This window comes from Poromitra crassiceps (assembly GCF_964638095.1).
Source record: "Poromitra crassiceps genome assembly, chromosome: 3".
Taxonomy (NCBI): Eukaryota; Metazoa; Chordata; class Actinopteri; order Beryciformes; family Melamphaidae; genus Poromitra; species Poromitra crassiceps.
This window is the reverse complement of record NC_139625.1, coordinates 10,528,147-10,547,999: the sequence shown is the minus strand read 5'-3', so window position 1 is coordinate 10,547,999 and position 19,853 is coordinate 10,528,147. Positions and strand designations below refer to the sequence as shown.

At 46.1% G+C, this 19,853-nt stretch overlaps 1 protein-coding gene across 1 annotated transcript in view; it reads right to left on the bottom strand.

Moving 5' to 3' along the window:
- The window catches only part of LOC310772958 (diacylglycerol kinase zeta-like), a gene marked incomplete at both ends in the record, with an annotated part of 167,655 nt that overhangs the window by 105,263 nt on the left and 42,539 nt on the right, over positions 1-19,853 (bottom strand). Inside the window, 4 exons of the mRNA XM_083632913.1 lie at positions 441-527; positions 5,146-5,257; positions 7,617-7,690; positions 8,747-8,809. Of these exons, the coding sequence (XP_083489039.1) occupies positions 441-527; positions 5,146-5,257; positions 7,617-7,690; positions 8,747-8,809 (336 nt within the window). The remainder of the gene's footprint in view (positions 1-440; positions 528-5,145; positions 5,258-7,616; positions 7,691-8,746; positions 8,810-19,853) is intronic.

Genomic DNA, 19,853 nt, shown 5'->3' with positions numbered 1-19,853 from the left:
CCACCCATAAATACTAAACTAGCGGGTTCCTTTTATCAGTTTGACCTGAAACAATGTCACAGGCTGGGAAAGTGTCTGATGTAATGTAAACAGCCAAAACATGAAAGTACGTCCGAGTACGTCTTTGGCACAGAACGCCATTGTTAAAAGTACGTCCGGGTACGTCTTTGGCAGAGAATGAGTTAATAGGTAATAAAACTATATAAGCGTCATAAACACATTTAGTTTATTGTTAGATTATAAGACATTTATAAGCATTTATAAGAAACTTGTTGTTAGGCCGCTTAAGAATGTTCATACAAATCCTTATGAGTTTCTTACAATTGTTTGTAATAGCATTACAACCAGATTTATTGAGTCGTACTAACTTAGCCCTATCATGTCATATATATATATTTTTTTTTAGCGTGGAGGAAAGGAAAGAGAAGAGTAGACTGTACCTGTACTGGAAGAGGTTTTGTGGTGGTGAGGGTGACTTCTCTACACTGGTTCAACCTCTCCCCATGGCCTCCAACCTGGAGGGTGGCCTACAGACAGACAACAGACAGACAGACAGACAGACACTTTAAAATTATGCACTTTAAGATTGAGCTAGGTGCACTAGCGCCTCCTCTGGTCAGTTGGGCTGCCTGGTCGGGGTGGAAGGGAACTGGTGGGAATAGCGTGATCCTCCCACGTCCTGCCGGTGAAGCTCCCCGCTGTCAGGTGAAATGAGGCGGCTGGCAACTGTGCATGTGTGGGAGGAAGCATGGTGCTAGTCTACGGCTCTCCCCAGATCGGCAGGGGGTGGAGCAGCGAGCGGGGCAGCAGGGGGGAATTGGCCAAGTCGAATTGGGGAGAAAATGGGGGGAAAATCAGAAAAGAAAGTGAACTAGGTGATTGTCAGACCTATCCATGTGTGGGTATCTGTTTCTCTCATTCTGTGTTTTTTTTTTTTTACTTCTAGTGTTTATATGGCCTTATATGCTGTCTGTGTGATTTGTTATGTTTTTGGGCTCAATGTACCTCAATTCCAACGAGGTGTCTACTGCAAAATGGTAAATAAACTGACTCTCTTTCTCTCTCTTATCCCTAATGAGGTCATGAGACAATACTTCAGTGCAGCAGGGGATGTACGGATCCACTTTAACACACACTAACATAAAGTCAACACACTGGTCTGTTTGGACAGAAACTAGAGGTATAAATTAAATTAGCACTAATGGGGGATAAAAACTGGATAAAAAATCGGGGGGAAATATTTATATTAAAAAAAAAAAAAAATAGGGGTCGCAGCATATCGGACTGTTTTTGATGTGACACAAGTCTTGTTGTTAGAGAGTAATAAGCCTTCTCAGAGCTCCATTATATTTGGTCATGTTTAGGCTTTGGACTATCACCATCACATCAGAGCAAATTCCATGAACTGCAGGATGAGGTTAGACACAGCACAGCAGCACGTGAACCTTGTCTCTGTGTCATGTCAGTCATCTTGTTTTGGCCGACTAGATCCACTAAAAATGTACAGTATGTGCGTTAAAGCTGGAGTGTGTCACTTTGACATAGAAAGGAACGTCCGTTACATCCAAGTCATCGCCAAACGAGTACCTATAATGCTGATGAGCCTATCACTGCCACATAACTCCCTCTGTATTCCACGGTAGCATAGCTGTCATAACCTGACTCGGCCAGATGGGTGGCGGTATTGTTTTCACAACAATAGTGAAAACAATAGCGCCCCCATCTGGCCGAGTCAGGTTACCTGCCATATTGGGCTGTGAAAAAGAGGGAGATTTTCTGGGGTAGCTGTCTGTGAATGGCCTACCGTCAAGGTCCCCCCCCCCCCGCCCCCATAATCCCAAATTAATATAATAAATACAAGGATGTAAAGTAGGCTAAATGAGTCTTAAATTCATATCTCACAGTAAAATAAATAACGATAAAATAATATAAACATGCAAAATGTACAAAAGATGTGATCAAAAGTCAACATCTAAAATTTACATCACATAAAATATCAAGTGTAACCATTGTGAGAGTGTCAGTGAGTGAGAACACCTTCAAACAGAACAGAAAGTGAGACAGGAGGCGAAGCTTGTGACATAATAGCGTTCCTCAAACAACCAAACACAACACTCCCTATCCTACTGTAACCCTAACCCCTAACCCAAACACAGCACATCCCTATCCTACTGTAACCCTAACCCCTAACCCAAACACAGCACATCCCTATCCTACTGTAACCCTAACCCCTAACCCAAACACAGCACATCCCTATCCTACTGTAACCCTAACCCCTAACCCAAACACAGCACATCCCTATCCTACTGTAACCCTAACCCCTAACCCAAACACAGCACATCCCTATCCTACTGTAACCCTAACCCCTAACCCAAACACAGCACATCCCTATCCTACTGTAACCCTAACCCCTAACCCAAACACAGCACATCCCTATCCTACTGTAACCCTAACCCCTAACCCAAACACAGCACATCCCTATCCTACTGTAACCCTAACCCCTAACCCAAACACAACACTCCCTATCCTACTGTAACCCTAACCCCTAACCCAAACACAACACTCCCTATCCTACTGTAACCCTAACCCCTAACCCAAACACAGCACATCCCTATCCTACTGTAACCCTAACCCCTAACCCAAACACAGCACATCCCTATCCTACTGTAACCCTAACCCCTAACCCAAACACAGCACATCCCTATCCTACTGTAACCCTAACCCCTAACCCAAACACAACACTCCCTATCCTACTGTAACCCTAACCCCTAACCCAAACACAACACTCCCTATCCTACTGTAACCCTAACCCCTAACCCAAACACAACACTCCCTATCCTACTGTAACCCTAACCCCTAACCCAAACACAACACTCCCTATCCTACTGTAACCCTAACCCTAACCCAAACACAACACTCCCTATCCTACTGACTGTAACCCTAACCCTAACCCAAACACAACACTCCCTATCCTGATGGGTACAGAATTAATGTTTCTAAAAGTCCGATTCTAGCACTCAAAAGCTATCAAAAGTGATCCAGGAATCATTTGACCTTAAAGGGACAGCTCACCCTAAAATTCAAAAAACATATTTTTCTCCTCTCACCTGCAGTGCTATTTATCCATCTATATTGTTTTGTGTTAGTTGCCTGAGTTTTGGCGATATCGGCCGTAGAGGTGGCTGCCTTCTCTCCAATACAATGGAACTGGATGGCACTCGACTCGAAAAAAATCAATTTGAAAAACTCAACAGCATTGTCTCTTTCCAGAAATCATGACCACGTTACTCGAGATAATGCACAGACCTTGTTGTGAGCAGTTTCATGTAGGATCTACTTTCTTTTGACCAAACTACTCCCACTAGCTGCTCCTATGCAGTCTCATGTAGGAACTACTGTAGCTAGCAGCTAGCAGGTGTAGTTCGGTCAAAAGAAAAAAATAGTTCCTACATGAAACTGCTCATGTGACATGTTTGCTTGTGTTCACGAGCGAGCCCAGGCACAGAGTTAGAGTATAATTATTATAATGGCCAACAGTCATTTTTGACTTTGAGTGATACCTAGATTTCTTTTTACAGCTGGTTCTTTCCCCATGTAAGTGGGCGGGAATATCTCTTTCTGGGCTGCAGTGCGTCACATGACTTGCAATACCGAGCTTGGCGACCAAGTTCAATTTGCTTCACAGCCTGGAGCTGTTCCTGGGGGCTTGCTTCCTTCCGCCTGGTCTACCCAGCTAATTCCAGGTTAGCATTCTGCTAACTTGAATGGGGATAAATAATTCAGTTGTGCGGCTCTTCTAGACCTTCCAAATGTTATTGCACAGAATGGGTCGGATTCTGAAGTGAAACGAGTCATTTCACAGAGGCTGTGTGATGCTCAAAACTACTGTATGTATTCACTGCTTTACAGCCCAGACAGAGTAGCCTATGACAAATGCTGCGTTCACGTGCTGCTCGGATTGTCCCATTTCCTGAGTTGGGAAGTTCTTCCTCGGCATGTTCATGAGCTTTTAAGTCAGACGCTACGAAGGAGATGTGATGTGTTTTATAAACTACACAACGAAAGCTGTTTCCAGTTTTGTGTGACAACAAAGAGCAAAGGACATGGTCGAGAACTCATTTTTCACATGAATGCAGCACACGTTCCTTCACTGCCAGAAGGAGGAGACAAAGGCACGCCACTACAAAAGTTACACACTCCAGTTTAAAGAGATATATATACTGTATATGTCTGTGCCCATTGTGGACAATGCAGCAGAATTTGGCATCTACTGTAACAATGCTATAAAGAAGGCATTATCCACAAGACTAGAGGCACGGTAACCATGGTACAGAGTCTGGGGTCTCATACCAGTGATGTCATCATGGTAACCATGGTACAGAGTCTGGGGTCTCATACCAGTGATGTCATCATGGTAACCATGGTACAGAGTCTGGGGTCTCATACCAGTGATGTCATGGTAACCATGGTATAGAGTCTGGGGTCTCATACCAGTGATGTCATCATGGTAACCATGGTACAGAGTCTGGGGTCTCATACCTGTGATGTCATGGTAACCATGGTACAGAGTCTGGGGTCTCATACTGTACCAGTGATGTCATCATGGTAACCATGGTACAGTCTGGGGTCTCATACCAGTGATGTCATCATGGTAACCATGGTACAGAGTCTGGGGTCTCATACCAGTGATGTCATGGTAACCATGGTACAGAGTCTGGGGTCTCATACCAGTGATGTCATCATGGTAACCATGGTACAGAGTCTGGGGTCTCATACCAGTGATGTCATGGTAACCATGGTACAGAGTCTGGGGTCTCATACCAGTGATGTCATGGTAACCATGGTACAGAGTCTGGGGTCTCATACCAGTGATGTCATCATGGTAACCATGGTACAGAGTCTGGGGTCTCATACCAGTGATGTCATGGTAACCATGGTACAGTCTGGGGTCTCATACCAGTGATGTCATCATGGTAACCATGGTACAGAGTCTGGGGTCTCATACCAGTGATGTCATGGTAACCATGGTACAGAGTCTGGGGTCTCATACCAGTGATGTCATGGTAACCATGGTACAGAGTCTGGGGTCTCATACCAGTGATGTCATGGTAACCATGGTACAGAGTCTGGGGTCTCATACTGTACCAGTGATGTCATGGTGAATCCGATGACCTCGATGTATCCATCGTCATGACGCTGAGGTTCAAAGTCGTGATGGTCACTGGGGTTTCCCCATGGCGTGGTGCCTGCACAGTACCTGTACACACACACACACACACACACACACACACACACACACACACACACACACACACACACACACACACACACACACACACACACACCACCTCCATCATCAGCAGCAGCAGCACAGTGGTGGTGGGTGGTGGTATTCTTGATTTGATGCATGAATTGAAGACTTGTGACTTGACTTGGGTTCTGGTGACATGGGACTTGACTCCGAATTGTACTTTGATGACTCGAAAAGCTTTCTAAAGTCTTGACTTGAGATCTTGTGTTTTTGTGTAAATGACCGATTGAAAGTGACTGAATGCAAATTCCATTTTCTGATTTTGTATGGAATGACTGAATTTATCGAAGTTGAAACTGATTATAGAAATCAAACTCATGATGCCCCAAGTTTTGATCCTATTAAAAGCACATGGCACTGAACCTTCCTAGAAGTTTCCTTTAACATATTAAATTGATAATGGACTATTGATTTGTTCTGACTTGAATTGCTGTTCTACATTTAATCTTGGGACTTTACTTGAGACTTCCTCTGAAACTGTCAACTCAAGGTGGTTGTTGGCATCAAGATGACCTCTCTGTGAGATGACTCATCATTGACCTTTTTCACACATTATTTTGTGTCTAAAAGGCAGGGTTTGGGATCGGTTTCAAACTTCCAATCCATTTAGGTGTAATATAATGTTTTCATTACACCTGTGTTTACCCTGCCTTTTAGACACAACATGGCTGCTGTGAAAAAGGGCCATTCTCTCCCAGGTCCGTGGAGGTTCAGCCATTGGTGTACAGCAGTGGTCTAAAACCATGTCGTGACTCGTGGACTGCCAAAAGTCTGCAGGCTTTCACTTCAACCAATTAGTACAGAGCTCGTTAGTTCCCCTCTCTCTAACTGAAGGTGTGCCAATTAGTGACAACAGCTGGTATGCCCCCCAGTATGCCTCGATTTGCCCTAAAAATAAAATCTCATATTTTCGATTTTGATTCTATTTATTGAGCAGTCCTAATATACTATTGTACTTGTATACTATTATACTTCTCTAAGCATGTGTTGCCCTGCACAGCTAGAAAAAGAAAAAGAAAAACTCAGAAGTGACCAAATCTATGCTTTTAATCTGAAGGCGTAAAGGTGGCAAAGTGTCCTAAAGGCGCTTGTTGTGCTGCTGTCTTTAGTAGCCACGGCCTTCACACAGACTTTACAGCAGAGAGTGGTTTGCTCTTCATCTGAATCTAAGGCCATGTTCACATTACAGGTGAATCGGATTTGCTGATAAAGTCATTAATCATCATTATCTTGATTGGTTTCCCAAATCTGATTTGGCAGTGTGTCCGCACTGCCACAAATCTGATTCTCAAGTCGGATCTGTGTGTCCAGACCTAAACAGCCTATCTGCATGGCAGCATGGGTTGCTATGGTAACGACGTGGGCGTCAGTAAATACGTAGGTTGGTGACGTGACGTGGTTTTTCTGCGCAGAAGCATTTGATGACGAGTTGCGAGTGACGTTCAAATCAGATTTGGTGGATCTGCGCGTCCACACTCAAGTCACATCAGTCGAAAGCAGATTGGAAACTACCTCCATATGTGGTTTGGGACAAGTGACACAAATCAGACTTGGAGCGTCCAGACTCATAAAACCAATCTGGATAAAGTCATTAATAGGTCACTAAAGTTCACAAATCAGATTTGGCCTCGTAGTCTGAATAATCGATACGGCAATATATCGCGATATTTTATTTACCGATACTGTATCGATACTTGGACGCCAAGTACTGTGGGGAATAACGTGATCCTCCCCCACGTTACGTCCTGCCGGTTAAACCCCTCACTGTCAGGTGAAAAGAAGCGGCTGGCGACTGCAGATGTATCGGAGGAAGCATGTGATAGTCTAAGGGCCCTATCGTCGTACAGGCGCTATCGTTTGCCACCTGTTATGCCATCTTCCCTGCGGCAGGTATGTGAGATGATTGTATAATAATGGTGATTATTACAGTACAGTATGTAGACTGACTGCAGTGACATTTTCCTCTCTAAATACCCTCAAATTCTTTTCTTTTTGTCTGAGTGAAATGTTCTATGGTCTCTCCTGATTCTAAATATAGCTGAATCGCTTGGTTTGTCCAAGTAAAACTATTTTTTATAAGCATTTTATGAAACGTCTATGGAAAAAACGAATGGGAATTAAATCTCTTTGGTCGCATGCCGAACCTGAAAGAGGATGCGACTTGCACACTCATGCACATGTTCCTTACTACTAAGATCAATACTAATTGAAAACGAAAGAAAGAAAGTCGTGATCTGTACTTCTGCAACGTAAAAGGTTGTAGTCACTAGTAGCAGCACTATTACTACATGTAGTATTCACTAACCTGGGGATATTGAGGAAGACCAGACACTGGAGCTTCAAGTCCTGAACCTTTGATGTTAAGTCTGTCCCATCACACTGGAGAGAAAGGGACAGACAGCCAGACAGACAGACAGACAGACAGACAGACAGACAGACAGACAGACAGACAGACAGACAGACGGAGAGACATTGGAGGCAAAGACATTGGAGTGGAGTGAATCTAATTGCACCCTCTTTTACAAATTTAGTTATAATCTAAGTTATAATTTAAGTTATAATCTCAAAGATTTTCACGTAAATAAATGTCTGTTAAGTCACTCTCTATCACCAAAGGAGTTCACACAATGGTGATTAAGCCTATGGGCCCATTGATGAAAGCCTTTGCATTTTTGGCATTGCAGCATTTATGACCTTGGGTGTCTGTGGTGGCGCAGATGATGCACATGCAATTACAGCTCATCGCCATAGCTGTCGCCAAAGAGAACGAAAGTGAAATCTTTAAGATTTATAACTTTAACATATTTTATGTACGTGTATGTATGTTGTGTATACGTACATGCGTATATGTATACATAAATAACTGTTTATTGTTCTGTTTTGGCAATAATGGTTGACTACCATTCATGCCAATAAAGCTTATTTGAATTTTAAAGCAACACACCAACATTGTGGGAGATTCGCCTATTTGCCATCTTCCCGATAGTAAGAAGAGAAGATCTCTTCTCTGTGCGTGCAGTAGAAAAATAACAGGCTGCAGTACCCACCAGCCACCATCGTGCGGCGCCTGGCTACAGTGAAGATTTCAGATAAAATACGTCTTTTCAAGTCAACTTGGCATCTCAAGGCTTGTGGAGACTTAGATTACACCAGGTGAGCAGTTTGTTTTCTGTTGTTCTGTACCAATGACTAGCATTCATTGTGCTAAGCTAACTAGTGGGCGGGGCGGGGCGGGGCGGGGCACAATTTTTCTACTGCATACACAGAGAAGAGAATAGCATCTATCTTCTGATCTTACTATCGGGAAGATGGCAATTAGGTGAATCTCCAAAAAAAGTGTTGATGTATTCCTTCAAAACAAGGAAAAAATTGAGAGTGACTTACTGCCTTTGCTCATTATGGATCGATTATTGATTGACAGGTAAGCCTACTCACCACTACTTTGATGTGCTTGGACAGGTCTTTAGAACTTCCCATCAGGAAATCGGAGAACGCCGTCTGTATTAGAGACAGACAGGTACACAGTGTTCAGAGGGCTGTATTAGAGACAGACAGGTAAACAGTGTTCAGAGGGCTGTATTAGAGACACACAGGTAAACAGTGTTCAGAGGGCTGTATTAGAGACAGACAGGTAAACAGTGTTCAGAGGGCTGTATTAGAGACACACAGGTAAACAGTGTTCAGAGGGCTGTATTAGAGACAGACAGGTAAACAGTGTTCAGAGGGCTGTATTAGAGACAGACAGGTAAACAGTGTTCAGAGGGCTGTATTAGAGACACACAGGTAAACAGTGTTCAGAGGGCTGTATTAGAGACAGACAGGTAAACAGTGTTCAGAGGGCTGTATTAGAGACACACAGGTAAACAGTGTTCAGAGGGCTGTATTAGAGACAGACATGTAAACAGTGTTCAGAGGGCTGTATTAGAGACAGACAGGTAAACAGTGTTCAGAGGGCTGTATTAGAGACACACAGGTAAACAGTGTTCAGAGGGCTGTATCAGAGACAGACAGGTAAACAGTGTTCAGAGGGCTGTATTACAGACAGACAGGTAAACAGTGTTCAGAGGGCTGTATTAGAGACAGACAGGTAAACAGTGTTCAGAGGGCTGTATTAGAGACACACAGGTAAACAGTGTTCATAGGGCTGTATTAGAGACAGACAGGTAAACAGTGTTCAGAGGGCTGTATTACAGACAGATAGGTAAACAGTGTTCAGAGGGCTGTATTAGAGACAGACAGGTAAACAGTGTTCAGAGGGCTGTATTACAGACAGACAGGTAAACAGTGTTCAGAGGGCTGTATTAGAGACACACAGTTAAACAGTGTTCAGAGGGCTGTATTAGAGACAGACAGGTAAACAGTGTTCAGAGGGCTGTATTAGAGACAGACAGGTAAACAGTGTTCAGAGGGCTGTATTAGAGACAGACAGGTAAACAGTGTTCAGAGGGCTGTATTACAGACAGACAGGTAAACAGTGTTCAGAGGGCTGTATTACAGACAGACAGGTAAACAGTGTTCAGAGGGCTGTATTACAGACAGACAGGTAAGCAGTGTTCAGAGGGCTGTATTACAGACAGACAGGTAAGCAGTGTTCAGAGGGCTGTATTAGAGACAGACAGGTAAACAGTGTTCAGAGGGCTGTATTAGAGACAGACAGGTAAGCAGTGTTCAGAGGGCTGTATTACAGACAGACAGGTAAACAGTGTTCAGAGGGCTGTATTACAGACAGACAGGTAAACAGTGTTCAGAGGGCTGTATTAGAGACAGACAGGTAAGCAGTGTTCAGAGGGCTGTATTAGAGACACACAGGTAAACAGTGTTCAGAGGGCTGTATTAGAGACAGACAGGTAAACAGTGTTCAGAGGGCTGTATTACAGACAGACAGGTAAACAGTGTACAGAGGGCTGTATTAGAGACAGACAGGTAAACAGTGTTCAGAGGGCTGTATTACAGACAGACAGGTAAACAGTGTTCAGAGGGCTGTATTACAGACAGACAGGTAAACAGTGTTCAGAGGGCTGTATTAGAGACAGACAGGTAAACAGTGTTCAGAGGGCTGTATTACAGACAGACAGGTAAACAGTGTTCAGAGGGCTGTATTACAGACAGACAGGTAAACAGTGTTCAGAGGGCTGTATTACAGACAGACAGGTAAACAGTGTTCAGAGGGCTGTATTAGAGACAGACAGGTAAGCAGTGTTCAGAGGGCTGTATTAGAGACAGACAGGTAAGCAGTGTTCAGAGGGCTGTATTAGAGACAGACAGGTAAACAGTGTTCAGAGGGCTGTATTGGAGACAGACAGGTAAACAGTGTTCAGAGGGCTGTATTACAGACAGACAGGTAAACAGTGTTCAGAGGGCTGTATTAGAGACAGACAGGTAAGCAGTGTTCAGAGGGCTGTATTACAGACAGACAGGTAAACAGTGTTCAGAGGGCTGTATTACAGACAGACAGGTAAACAGTGTTCAGAGGGCTGTATTAGAGACAGACAGGTAAGCAGTGTTCAGAGGGCTGTATTAGAGACACACAGGTAAACAGTGTTCAGAGGGCTGTATTAGAGACAGACAGGTAAACAGTGTTCAGAGGGCTGTATTACAGACAGACAGGTAAACAGTGTACAGAGGGCTGTATTAGAGACAGACAGGTAAACAGTGTTCAGAGGGCTGTATTACAGACAGACAGGTAAACAGTGTTCAGAGGGCTGTATTACAGACAGACAGGTAAACAGTGTTCAGAGGGCTGTATTAGAGACAGACAGGTAAACAGTGTTCAGAGGGCTGTATTACAGACAGACAGGTAAACAGTGTTCAGAGGGCTGTATTACAGACAGACAGGTAAACAGTGTTCAGAGGGCTGTATTACAGACAGACAGGTAAACAGTGTTCAGAGGGCTGTATTAGAGACAGACAGGTAAGCAGTGTTCAGAGGGCTGTATTAGAGACAGACAGGTAAACAGTGTTCAGAGGGCTGTATTGGAGACAGACAGGTAAACAGTGTTCAGAGGGCTGTATTACAGACAGACAGGTAAACAGTGTTCAGAGGGCTGTATTGGAGACAGACAGGTAAGCAGTGTTCAGAGGGCTGTATTAGAGACAGACAGGTAAGCAGTGTTCAGAGGGCTGTATTACAGACAGACAGGTAAACAGTGTTCAGAGGGCTGTATTGGAGACAGACAGGTAAACAGTGTTCAGAGGGCTGTATTAGAGACAGACAGGTAAACAGTGTTCAGAGGGCTGTATTAGAGACAGACAGGTAAACAGTGTTCAGAGGGCTGTATTACAGACAGACAGGTAAACAGTGTTCAGAGGGCTGTATTACAGACAGACAGGTAAACAGTGTTCAGAGGGCTGTATTAGAGACAGACAGGTAAACAGTGTTCAGAGGGCTGTATTAGAGACAGACAGGTAAACAGTGTTCAGAGGGCTGTATTACAGACAGACAGGTAAACAGTGTTCAGAGGGCTGTATTAGAGACACACAGGTAAACAGTGTACAGAGGGCTGTATTACAGACAGACAGGTAAACAGTGTTCAGAGGGCTGTATTACAGACAGACAGGTAAACAGTGTTCAGAGGGCTGTATTACAGACAGACAGGTAAGCAGTGTTCAGAGGGCTGCATTAGAGACAGACAGGTAAACAGTGTTCAGAGGGCTGTATTAGAGACAGACAGGTAAACAGTGTTCAGAGGGCTGTATTAGAGACAGACAGGTAAACAGTGTTCAGAGGGCTGTATTAGAGACAGACAGGTAAACAGTGTTCAGAGGGCTGTATTAGAGACAGACAGGTAAACAGTGTTCAGAGGGCTGTATTAGAGACAGACAGGTAAACAGTGTTCAGAGGGCTGTATTACAGACAGACAGGTAAACAGTGTTCAGAGGGCTGTATTAGAGACAGACAGATAAACAGTGTTCAGAGGGCTGTATTAGAGACAGACAGGTAAACAGTGTTCAGAGGGCTGTATTACAGACAGACAGGTAAGCAGTGTTCAGAGGGCTGTATTACAGACAGACAGGTAAGCAGTGTTCAGAGGGCTGTATTAGAGACAGATAGGTAAACAGTGTTCAGAGGGCTGTATTAGAGACAGACAGGTAAACAGTGTTCAGAGGGCTGTATTAGAGACAGACAGGTAAACAGTGTTCAGAGGGCTGTATTACAGACAGACAGGTAAACAGTGTTCAGAGGGCTGTATTAGAGACAGACAGATAAACAGTGTTCAGAGGGCTGTATTAGAGACAGACAGGTAAACAGTGTTCAGAGGGCTGTATTACAGACAGACAGGTAAGCAGTGTTCAGAGGGCTGTATTACAGACAGACAGGTAAGCAGTGTTCAGAGGGCTGTATTACAGACAGACAGGTAAGCAGTGTTCAGAGGGCTGTATTAGAGACAGACAGGTAAACAGTGTTCAGAGGGCTGTATTGGAGACAGACAGGTAAACAGTGTTCAGAGGGCTGTATTACAGACAGACAGGTAAACAGTGTTCAGAGGGCTGTATTGGAGACAGACAGGTAAGCAGTGTTCAGAGGGCTGTATTAGAGACAGACAGGTAAGCAGTGTTCAGAGGGCTGTATTACAGACAGACAGGTAAACAGTGTTCAGAGGGCTGTATTGGAGACAGACAGGTAAACAGTGTTCAGAGGGCTGTATTAGAGACAGACATGTAAACAGTGTTCAGAGGGCTGTATTACAGACAGACAGGTAAACAGTGTTCAGAGGGCTGTATTACAGACAGACAGGTAAACAGTGTTCAGAGGGCTGTATTAGAGACAGACAGGTAAGCAGTGTTCAGAGGGCTGTATTACAGACAGACAGGTAAGCAGTGTTCAGAGGGCTGTATTACAGACAGACAGATAAACAGTGTTCAGAGGGCTGTATTAGAGACAGACAGGTAAACAGTGTTCAGAGGGCTGTATTACAGACAGACAGGTAAACAGTGTTCAGAGGGCTGTATTAGAGACAGACAGGTAAACAGTGTTCAGAGGGCTGTATTACAGACAGACAGGTAAGCAGTGTTCAGAGGGCTGTATTAGAGACAGACAGGTAAACAGTGTTCAGAGGGCTGTATTAGAGACAGACAGGTAAACAGTGTTCAGAGGGCTGTATTAGAGACAGACAGGTAAACAGTGTTCAGAGGGCTGTATTACAGACAGACAGGTAAGCAGTGTTCAGAGGGCTGTATTACAGACAGACAGGTAAACAGTGTTCAGAGGGCTGTATTACAGACAGACAGGTAAACAGTGTTCAGAGGGCTGTATTAGAGACAGACAGGTAAACAGTGTTCAGAGGGCTGTATTAGAGACAGACAGGTAAACAGTGTTCAGAGGGCTGTATTACAGACAGACAGGTAAACAGTGTTCAGAGGGCTGTATTACAGACAGACAGGTAAACAGTGTTCAGAGGGCTGTATTAGAGACAGACAGGTAAACAGTGTTCAGAGGGCTGTATTACAGACAGACAGGTAAACAGTGTTCAGAGGGCTGTATTAGAGACACACAGGTAAACAGTGTTCAGAGGGCTGTATTAGAGACAGACAGGTAAACAGTGTTCAGAGGGCTGCATTGGAGACAGACAGGTAAACAGTGTTCAGAGGGCTGTATTAGAGACACACAGGGTAGTGTTGGAGTTGAGACCACCTAACCCGAGACCAAGACAAGACCAAGACCAGACAAATGCGAGACCATTTATACGCGACCATTTAACCTTTAGACCATTGCTCTGCTAACAATGAAATAAATCATTAGCCTACATGTATTTAGGAATGATAGTCAAATATAAATGCCTGTACAGTATACTGTATACTCAGTGACAGAATGCAATCCTTTGATCTGAAACACTTTCATATCACTGACCTTCAGAAAGGCTCAACACAGTGGACAGAATGAAAAACACCTTATGACCTATGACTCCTCCCCCTTTGTGGTTTGTCTCCAGACACCTTGTTGACCTGTGTTGTCTTCCTTTGTGTATGAACGTGAGGGGAGGGGCTACAGCGTTAGAAACTTTCAACCCGCAAGGTTATTGGTTGCGATTGAAGGAGGGATTTTTACACCCAATCACAGTAAAAAATATATATAGCCAGGCAAGTAATGATGTCACTGCAGTTGTGGTCTCGGCTGGTCTTGATATAAAATCCAGAGTCCGGCTTGCCCGATACCAAGACGAGACAGAGACCGACCAAATGTGGTCTTGAGACCGGTCTTGAGTACTCCAACACTACAGACAGGTAGGCAGTGTTCAGAGGGCTGCATGACCATGAAATCCAAAGCAGGATCAAGCAAGCCTCGGTGTCCCATACAAGAATCTCCAAAGTTGCCGTCTAAGCAGTCTGTCTCACCACGCTTCTCCACAGCTCGCTCTTCAATATAGGATGTCTGCAGACTGCAGCACATCCTAGGAATCATCTGGTGCGTTCATATATCTCATGCTGTAATACTTCCAAAAGACTAACTGTAAACGTATCGAGGCCACGGTCACGTAACACCAAGGGCCCTACTGTATGTAGATGATGTGTAGTGCTGTGGTCTAAGGCTTAGACCATGCACTACACATCATCTACATACAGTAGGGCCCTTGGTGTTAGACTCTAAGCGCATGGAGCCAGTGCATTCAGGATGTGTCCAAGTCCACTTTTGCTTTTCCCGTTTACAAGCCAGGTGAGCTAAATGGCGGGGCAGTCAGCTTTTGTCTGGACTAAGGCTGCAGGCAAGCAAGACCAACAGACCACATCAGTAACATAATTTACCCTATAGGTTAATAAAACCACAGCCTACCTCAAAACATCATCTTTGTAAAAAGTAAAAAGACAGACTGTGTTTTTGTTGGTCAAGGCTCAAACGCTTTCCGCTGCCTCAAGATAGCAATGCGCCTGACCACACCTCCTTTTCAAACAATGAGACTTAGTACTGGGCATTGTGTCAGGGGTAAGACAGGGCCCTGTGGTGTGCTAGCTTGTGTCAGGGGTAAGACAGGGCCCTGTGGTGTGCTAGCTTGTGTCGGGGGTAAGACAGGGCCCTGTGGTGTGCTAGCTTGTGTCAGGGGTAAGACAGGGCCCTGTGGTGTGCTAGCTTGTGTCGGGGGTAAGACAGGGCCCTGTGGTGTGCTAGCTTGTGTCGGGGGTAAGACAGGGCCCTGTGGTGTGCTAGCTTGTGTCAGGGGTAAGACAGGGCCCTGTGGTGTGCTAGCTTGTGTCAGGGGTAAGACAGGGCCCTGTGGTGTGCTAGCTTGTGTCAGGGGTAAGACAGGGCCCTGTGGTGTGCTAGCTTGTGTCAGGGGTAAGACAGGGCCCTGTGGTGTGCTAGCTTGTGTCGGGGGTAAGACAGGGCCCTGTGGTGTGCTAGCTTGTGTCGGGGGTAAGACAGGGCCCTGTGGTGTGCTAGCTTGTGTCGGGGGTAAGACAGGGCCCTGTGGTGTGCTAGCTTGTGTCAGGGGTAAGACAGGGCCCTGTGGTGTGCTAGCTTGTGTCGGGGGTAAGACAGGGCCCTGTGGTGTGCTAGCTTGTGTCGGGGGTAAGACAGGGCCCTGTGGTGTGCTAGCTTGTGTCAGGGGTAAGACAGGGCCCTGTGGTGTGCTAGCTTGTGTCAGGGGTAAGACAGGGCCCTGTGGTGTGCTAGCTTGTGTCAGGGGTAAGACAGGGCCCTGTGGTGTGCTAGCTTGTGTCAGGGGTAAGACAGGGCCCTGTGGTGTGCTAGCTTGTGTCGGGGGTAAGACAGGGCCCTGTGGTGTGCTAGCTTGTGTCGGGGGTAAGACAGGGCCCTGTGGTGTGCTAGCTTGTGTCGGGGGTAAGACAGGGCCCTGTGGTGTGCTAGCTTGTGTCAGGGGTAAGACATGGCCCTGTGGTGTGCTAGCTTGTGTTGGGGGTAAGACAGGGCCCTGCGGTGTGCTAGCTTGTGTCGGGGGTAAGACAGGGCCCTGTGGTGTGCTAGCTTGTGTTGGGGGTAAGACAGGGCCCTGTGGTGTGCTAGCTTGTGTCGGGGGTAAGACAGGGCCCTGTGGTGTGCTAGCTTGTGTCGGGGGTAAGACAGGGCCCTGTGGTGTGCTAACTTGTGTCAGGGGTAAGACAGGGCCCTGTGGTGTGCTAGCTTGTGTTGGGGGTAAGACAGGGCCCTGCAGTGTGCTAGCTTGTGTCAGGGGTAAGACAGGGCCCTGTGGTGTGCTAGCTTGTGTCAGGGGTAAGACAGGGCCCTGCAGTGTGCTAGCTTGTGTCAGGGGTAAGACAGGGCCCTGTGGTGTGCTAGCTTGTGTTGGGGGTAAGACAGGGCCCTGCGGTGTGCTAGCTTGTGTCGGGGGTAAGACAGGGCCCTGTGGTGTGCTAGCTTGTGTTGGGGGTAAGACAGGGCCCTGCGGTGTGCTAGCTTGTGTCAGGGGTAAGACAGGGCCCTGCGGTGTGCTAGCTTGTGTCGGGGGTAAGACAGGGCCCTGTGGTGTGCTAGCTTGTGTCGGGGGTAAGACAGGGCCCTGTGGTGTGCTAGCTTGTGTCGGGGGTAAGACAGGGCCCTGTGGTGTGCTAGCTTGTGTCAGGGGTAAGACAGGGCCCTGTGGTGTGCTAGCTTGTGTTGGGGGTAAGACAGGGCCCTGCGGTGTGCTAGCTTGTGTCGGGGGTAAGACAGGGCCCTGTGGTGTGCTAGCTTGTGTCGGGGGTAAGACAGGGCCCTGTGGTGTGCTAGCTTGTGTTGGGGGTAAGACAGGGCCCTGTGGTGTGCTAGCTTGTGTCGGGGGTAAGACAGGGCCCTGTGGTGTGCTAGCTTGTGTCAGGGGTAAGACAGGGCCCTGTGGTGTGCTAGCTTGTGTCAGGGGTAAGACAGGGCCCTGTGGTGTGCTAGCTTGTGTCAGGGGTAAGACAGGGCCCTGTGGTGTGCTAGCTTGTGTCAGGGGTAAGACAGGGCCCTGTGGTGTGCTAGCTTGTGTCGGGGGTAAGACAGGGCCCTGTGGTGTGCTAGCTTGTGTCGGGGGTAAGACAGGGCCCTGTGGTGTGCTAGCTTGTGTCTGGGGTAAGACAGGGCCCTGCGGTGTGCTAGCTTGGGCGTGTCAGCACCTTGTATTCAGAACAGAACCCAAATGCAAGGATGCAGAGAGAGCAAGGTGGCTGTAACTAAAGCAAACGGCGATCATCAGCAAAAACACTGACCGATGACATCTGACCAAAAAGTTCAGGAAAGCTAGATTGCTGCCAGCAAAAGTGCAGAGAAAGTCCACCTCGCCGCCCAGATGGTCAGCATGCCCCAGGAGCGCCTGAGGATCTCGCCTAGGCAACTACATCTGGGATATGCAGTTCCCGGAGCTAAGATTGAGTTTGATTTTAGAAAAGCCGAAAAAAAAGTAGAAGTAGAAGTTTGAACTACAGTTGAGTTGACTAAGTTTTCACTGGGATACAATAAATGTAACCCTCTGAAAATGACACGTTTGTCAGTGTACACTGGACAAGAGGACTGGCCTTACTGTTTTACCTGATTTTATTTGAGGAGAAACCCCATTGACTAAACAGGAGAACATCTTGCTCAACATTGTTGAGGGAGGCTCAGACACACAGTTTACAGATGATGAGGATGAAGTGACACAGGTTATGTGTCAGAGGGCAGTCAGGGCACACTATCTCATGCCTTCTGGTTCTGCCCTTCACTAACGGGATTCTGGGTCAAAATATTTGACTGATACTCCTGATACTTTTAGCCAATTGGCATGAACACAACCTCACACCTTCACAAACACACACACACGTACACACACACGCGCGCACACACACACACAAACACACGCACGCACACACACACGCACGCACACATACACACGCACGCACACACACACACACACACACATACACACACACACACGCGCGCGCACGCACACGCACAAACACACACAAACACATACACGCACACACACACACACGACCTCAATACCACATTTCAGCCTCTGCTATCCTGCATTTTGAACCCCTTCCCCCTTTTAGCCAGTTGGCATGAAAACACACACCCCTTCTCTCACACTCTCACACACACACACACACACACACACACACACGCACACACACACACACGCACACGTACACACACACGCACACGCACACAGCTTCCTAGGGCAAAAACTGTGCCCGCTAATAGGGTGGTGAACTTTTTCTCGACCGACCAACTTATAGAAGAAGTGACAATATTTCACGTAAGGCATCATGGCAGCTACTGTAGGAATAAGGTGGATAGAGCTGCTGGGCACAGCTAAAAATGGATGCATAGAATTTTTGGGGAGTGAAACATGTCCCCCCTCCCTCCTTCCCCCTCTTTTTTCATCTTTAAGAGACTTGTGGAAAAAACTGCTGCTGAGTCTCAGGAGGAAAGAGCAAAGCATGTGTGATGTTACGTCTGAATAATCAGGCCTCGTTAAGCTACATCCAACAGCTCACCTACATATGGCTTCTTATCCCCATGACCATGCTCATTACGGAGCAACTCAAACCTGTGTGGCTCCAGGGAGAGGAGAGAATGTTACGTTCAAAGTCCCCCCAAAAACACACACACATTCTACAACAAAGAAGGCCTCTGTATTGGTGATTATTATGTGACTCAGAGCACAGGGAAATGCATTTCTTTTAGAATACTGAGTCATACCCAGTGTTGTAGTCAAGTCACTATATCGCCAGTCTCAAGTCCCCAGTGTTCGACTCCGAGTCCAAGTCCCAGTCAGCAAAGAAGAGTCAGATTCGAGTCCGAATGACCCGAGTCTGAGTGTGAATCCACATGTGGGTGGAACACACGTGCCTGCCCTTGCACGAAACTGAATAATGTCACGGTGTTAATAGAGCTATCAATATCTATATGCCAAATTATTAGAGCCTATTACCAAAACAAAAACGATCAATTAACAAGTCTGGGTCCTCGCCTCCAACTTCCGAGTCCCAATGTATGAATGCTCAAGTCCAAGTCCAAGTCTGACTCATCAGTCTTCAAGTCGATGAATGAATACGGTTGTTGATTGAGTAACTGTGTTAAAATGTTGATAATTATCTATGTAAATTTAGTCTAGTTATGACGAACTCTGGAACAGAGTATATTAGAGAATAGGGGTAGGACTAGACAAGCATCTGCTTCCTCCTACTCCTTTTCAGACATGACCATTTGATTAGTTATTGGGTTTTTTTTGTCCGTTTTTAATTCTTATTTTATTTTATTATATGTATATATGTGTACATGTATATTTCCTTTTTTTAACGTTTTAAATTTTCATTCATCCATTCATTCATTCATTCATTCATTCATTCATTCAAGTCCAAGTCGAGTCACGAGTCCCAGAAATGTGTCCAGGACACATGGGCAGTGTAGATGTAAAAGCACTCGCCTACTGAGAACCGGGTTCAATTCCCGGCAGCGGTACCTCCGGCTTGTGGGAAGCCGGTGGTGTATGAGTGCTGGTCGCTGCACTAGCACCTCCTCTGGTCGGTCTGGGCGCCTGTTCGGGGGGAGAGGGGAACTGGGGGGAATAGCGCGAGCCTCTTAAAGCCCTATGTCCTGCCAATGAAACTCCTTGATGTCAGGTGAAAAGAAGCGGCTGGCGAC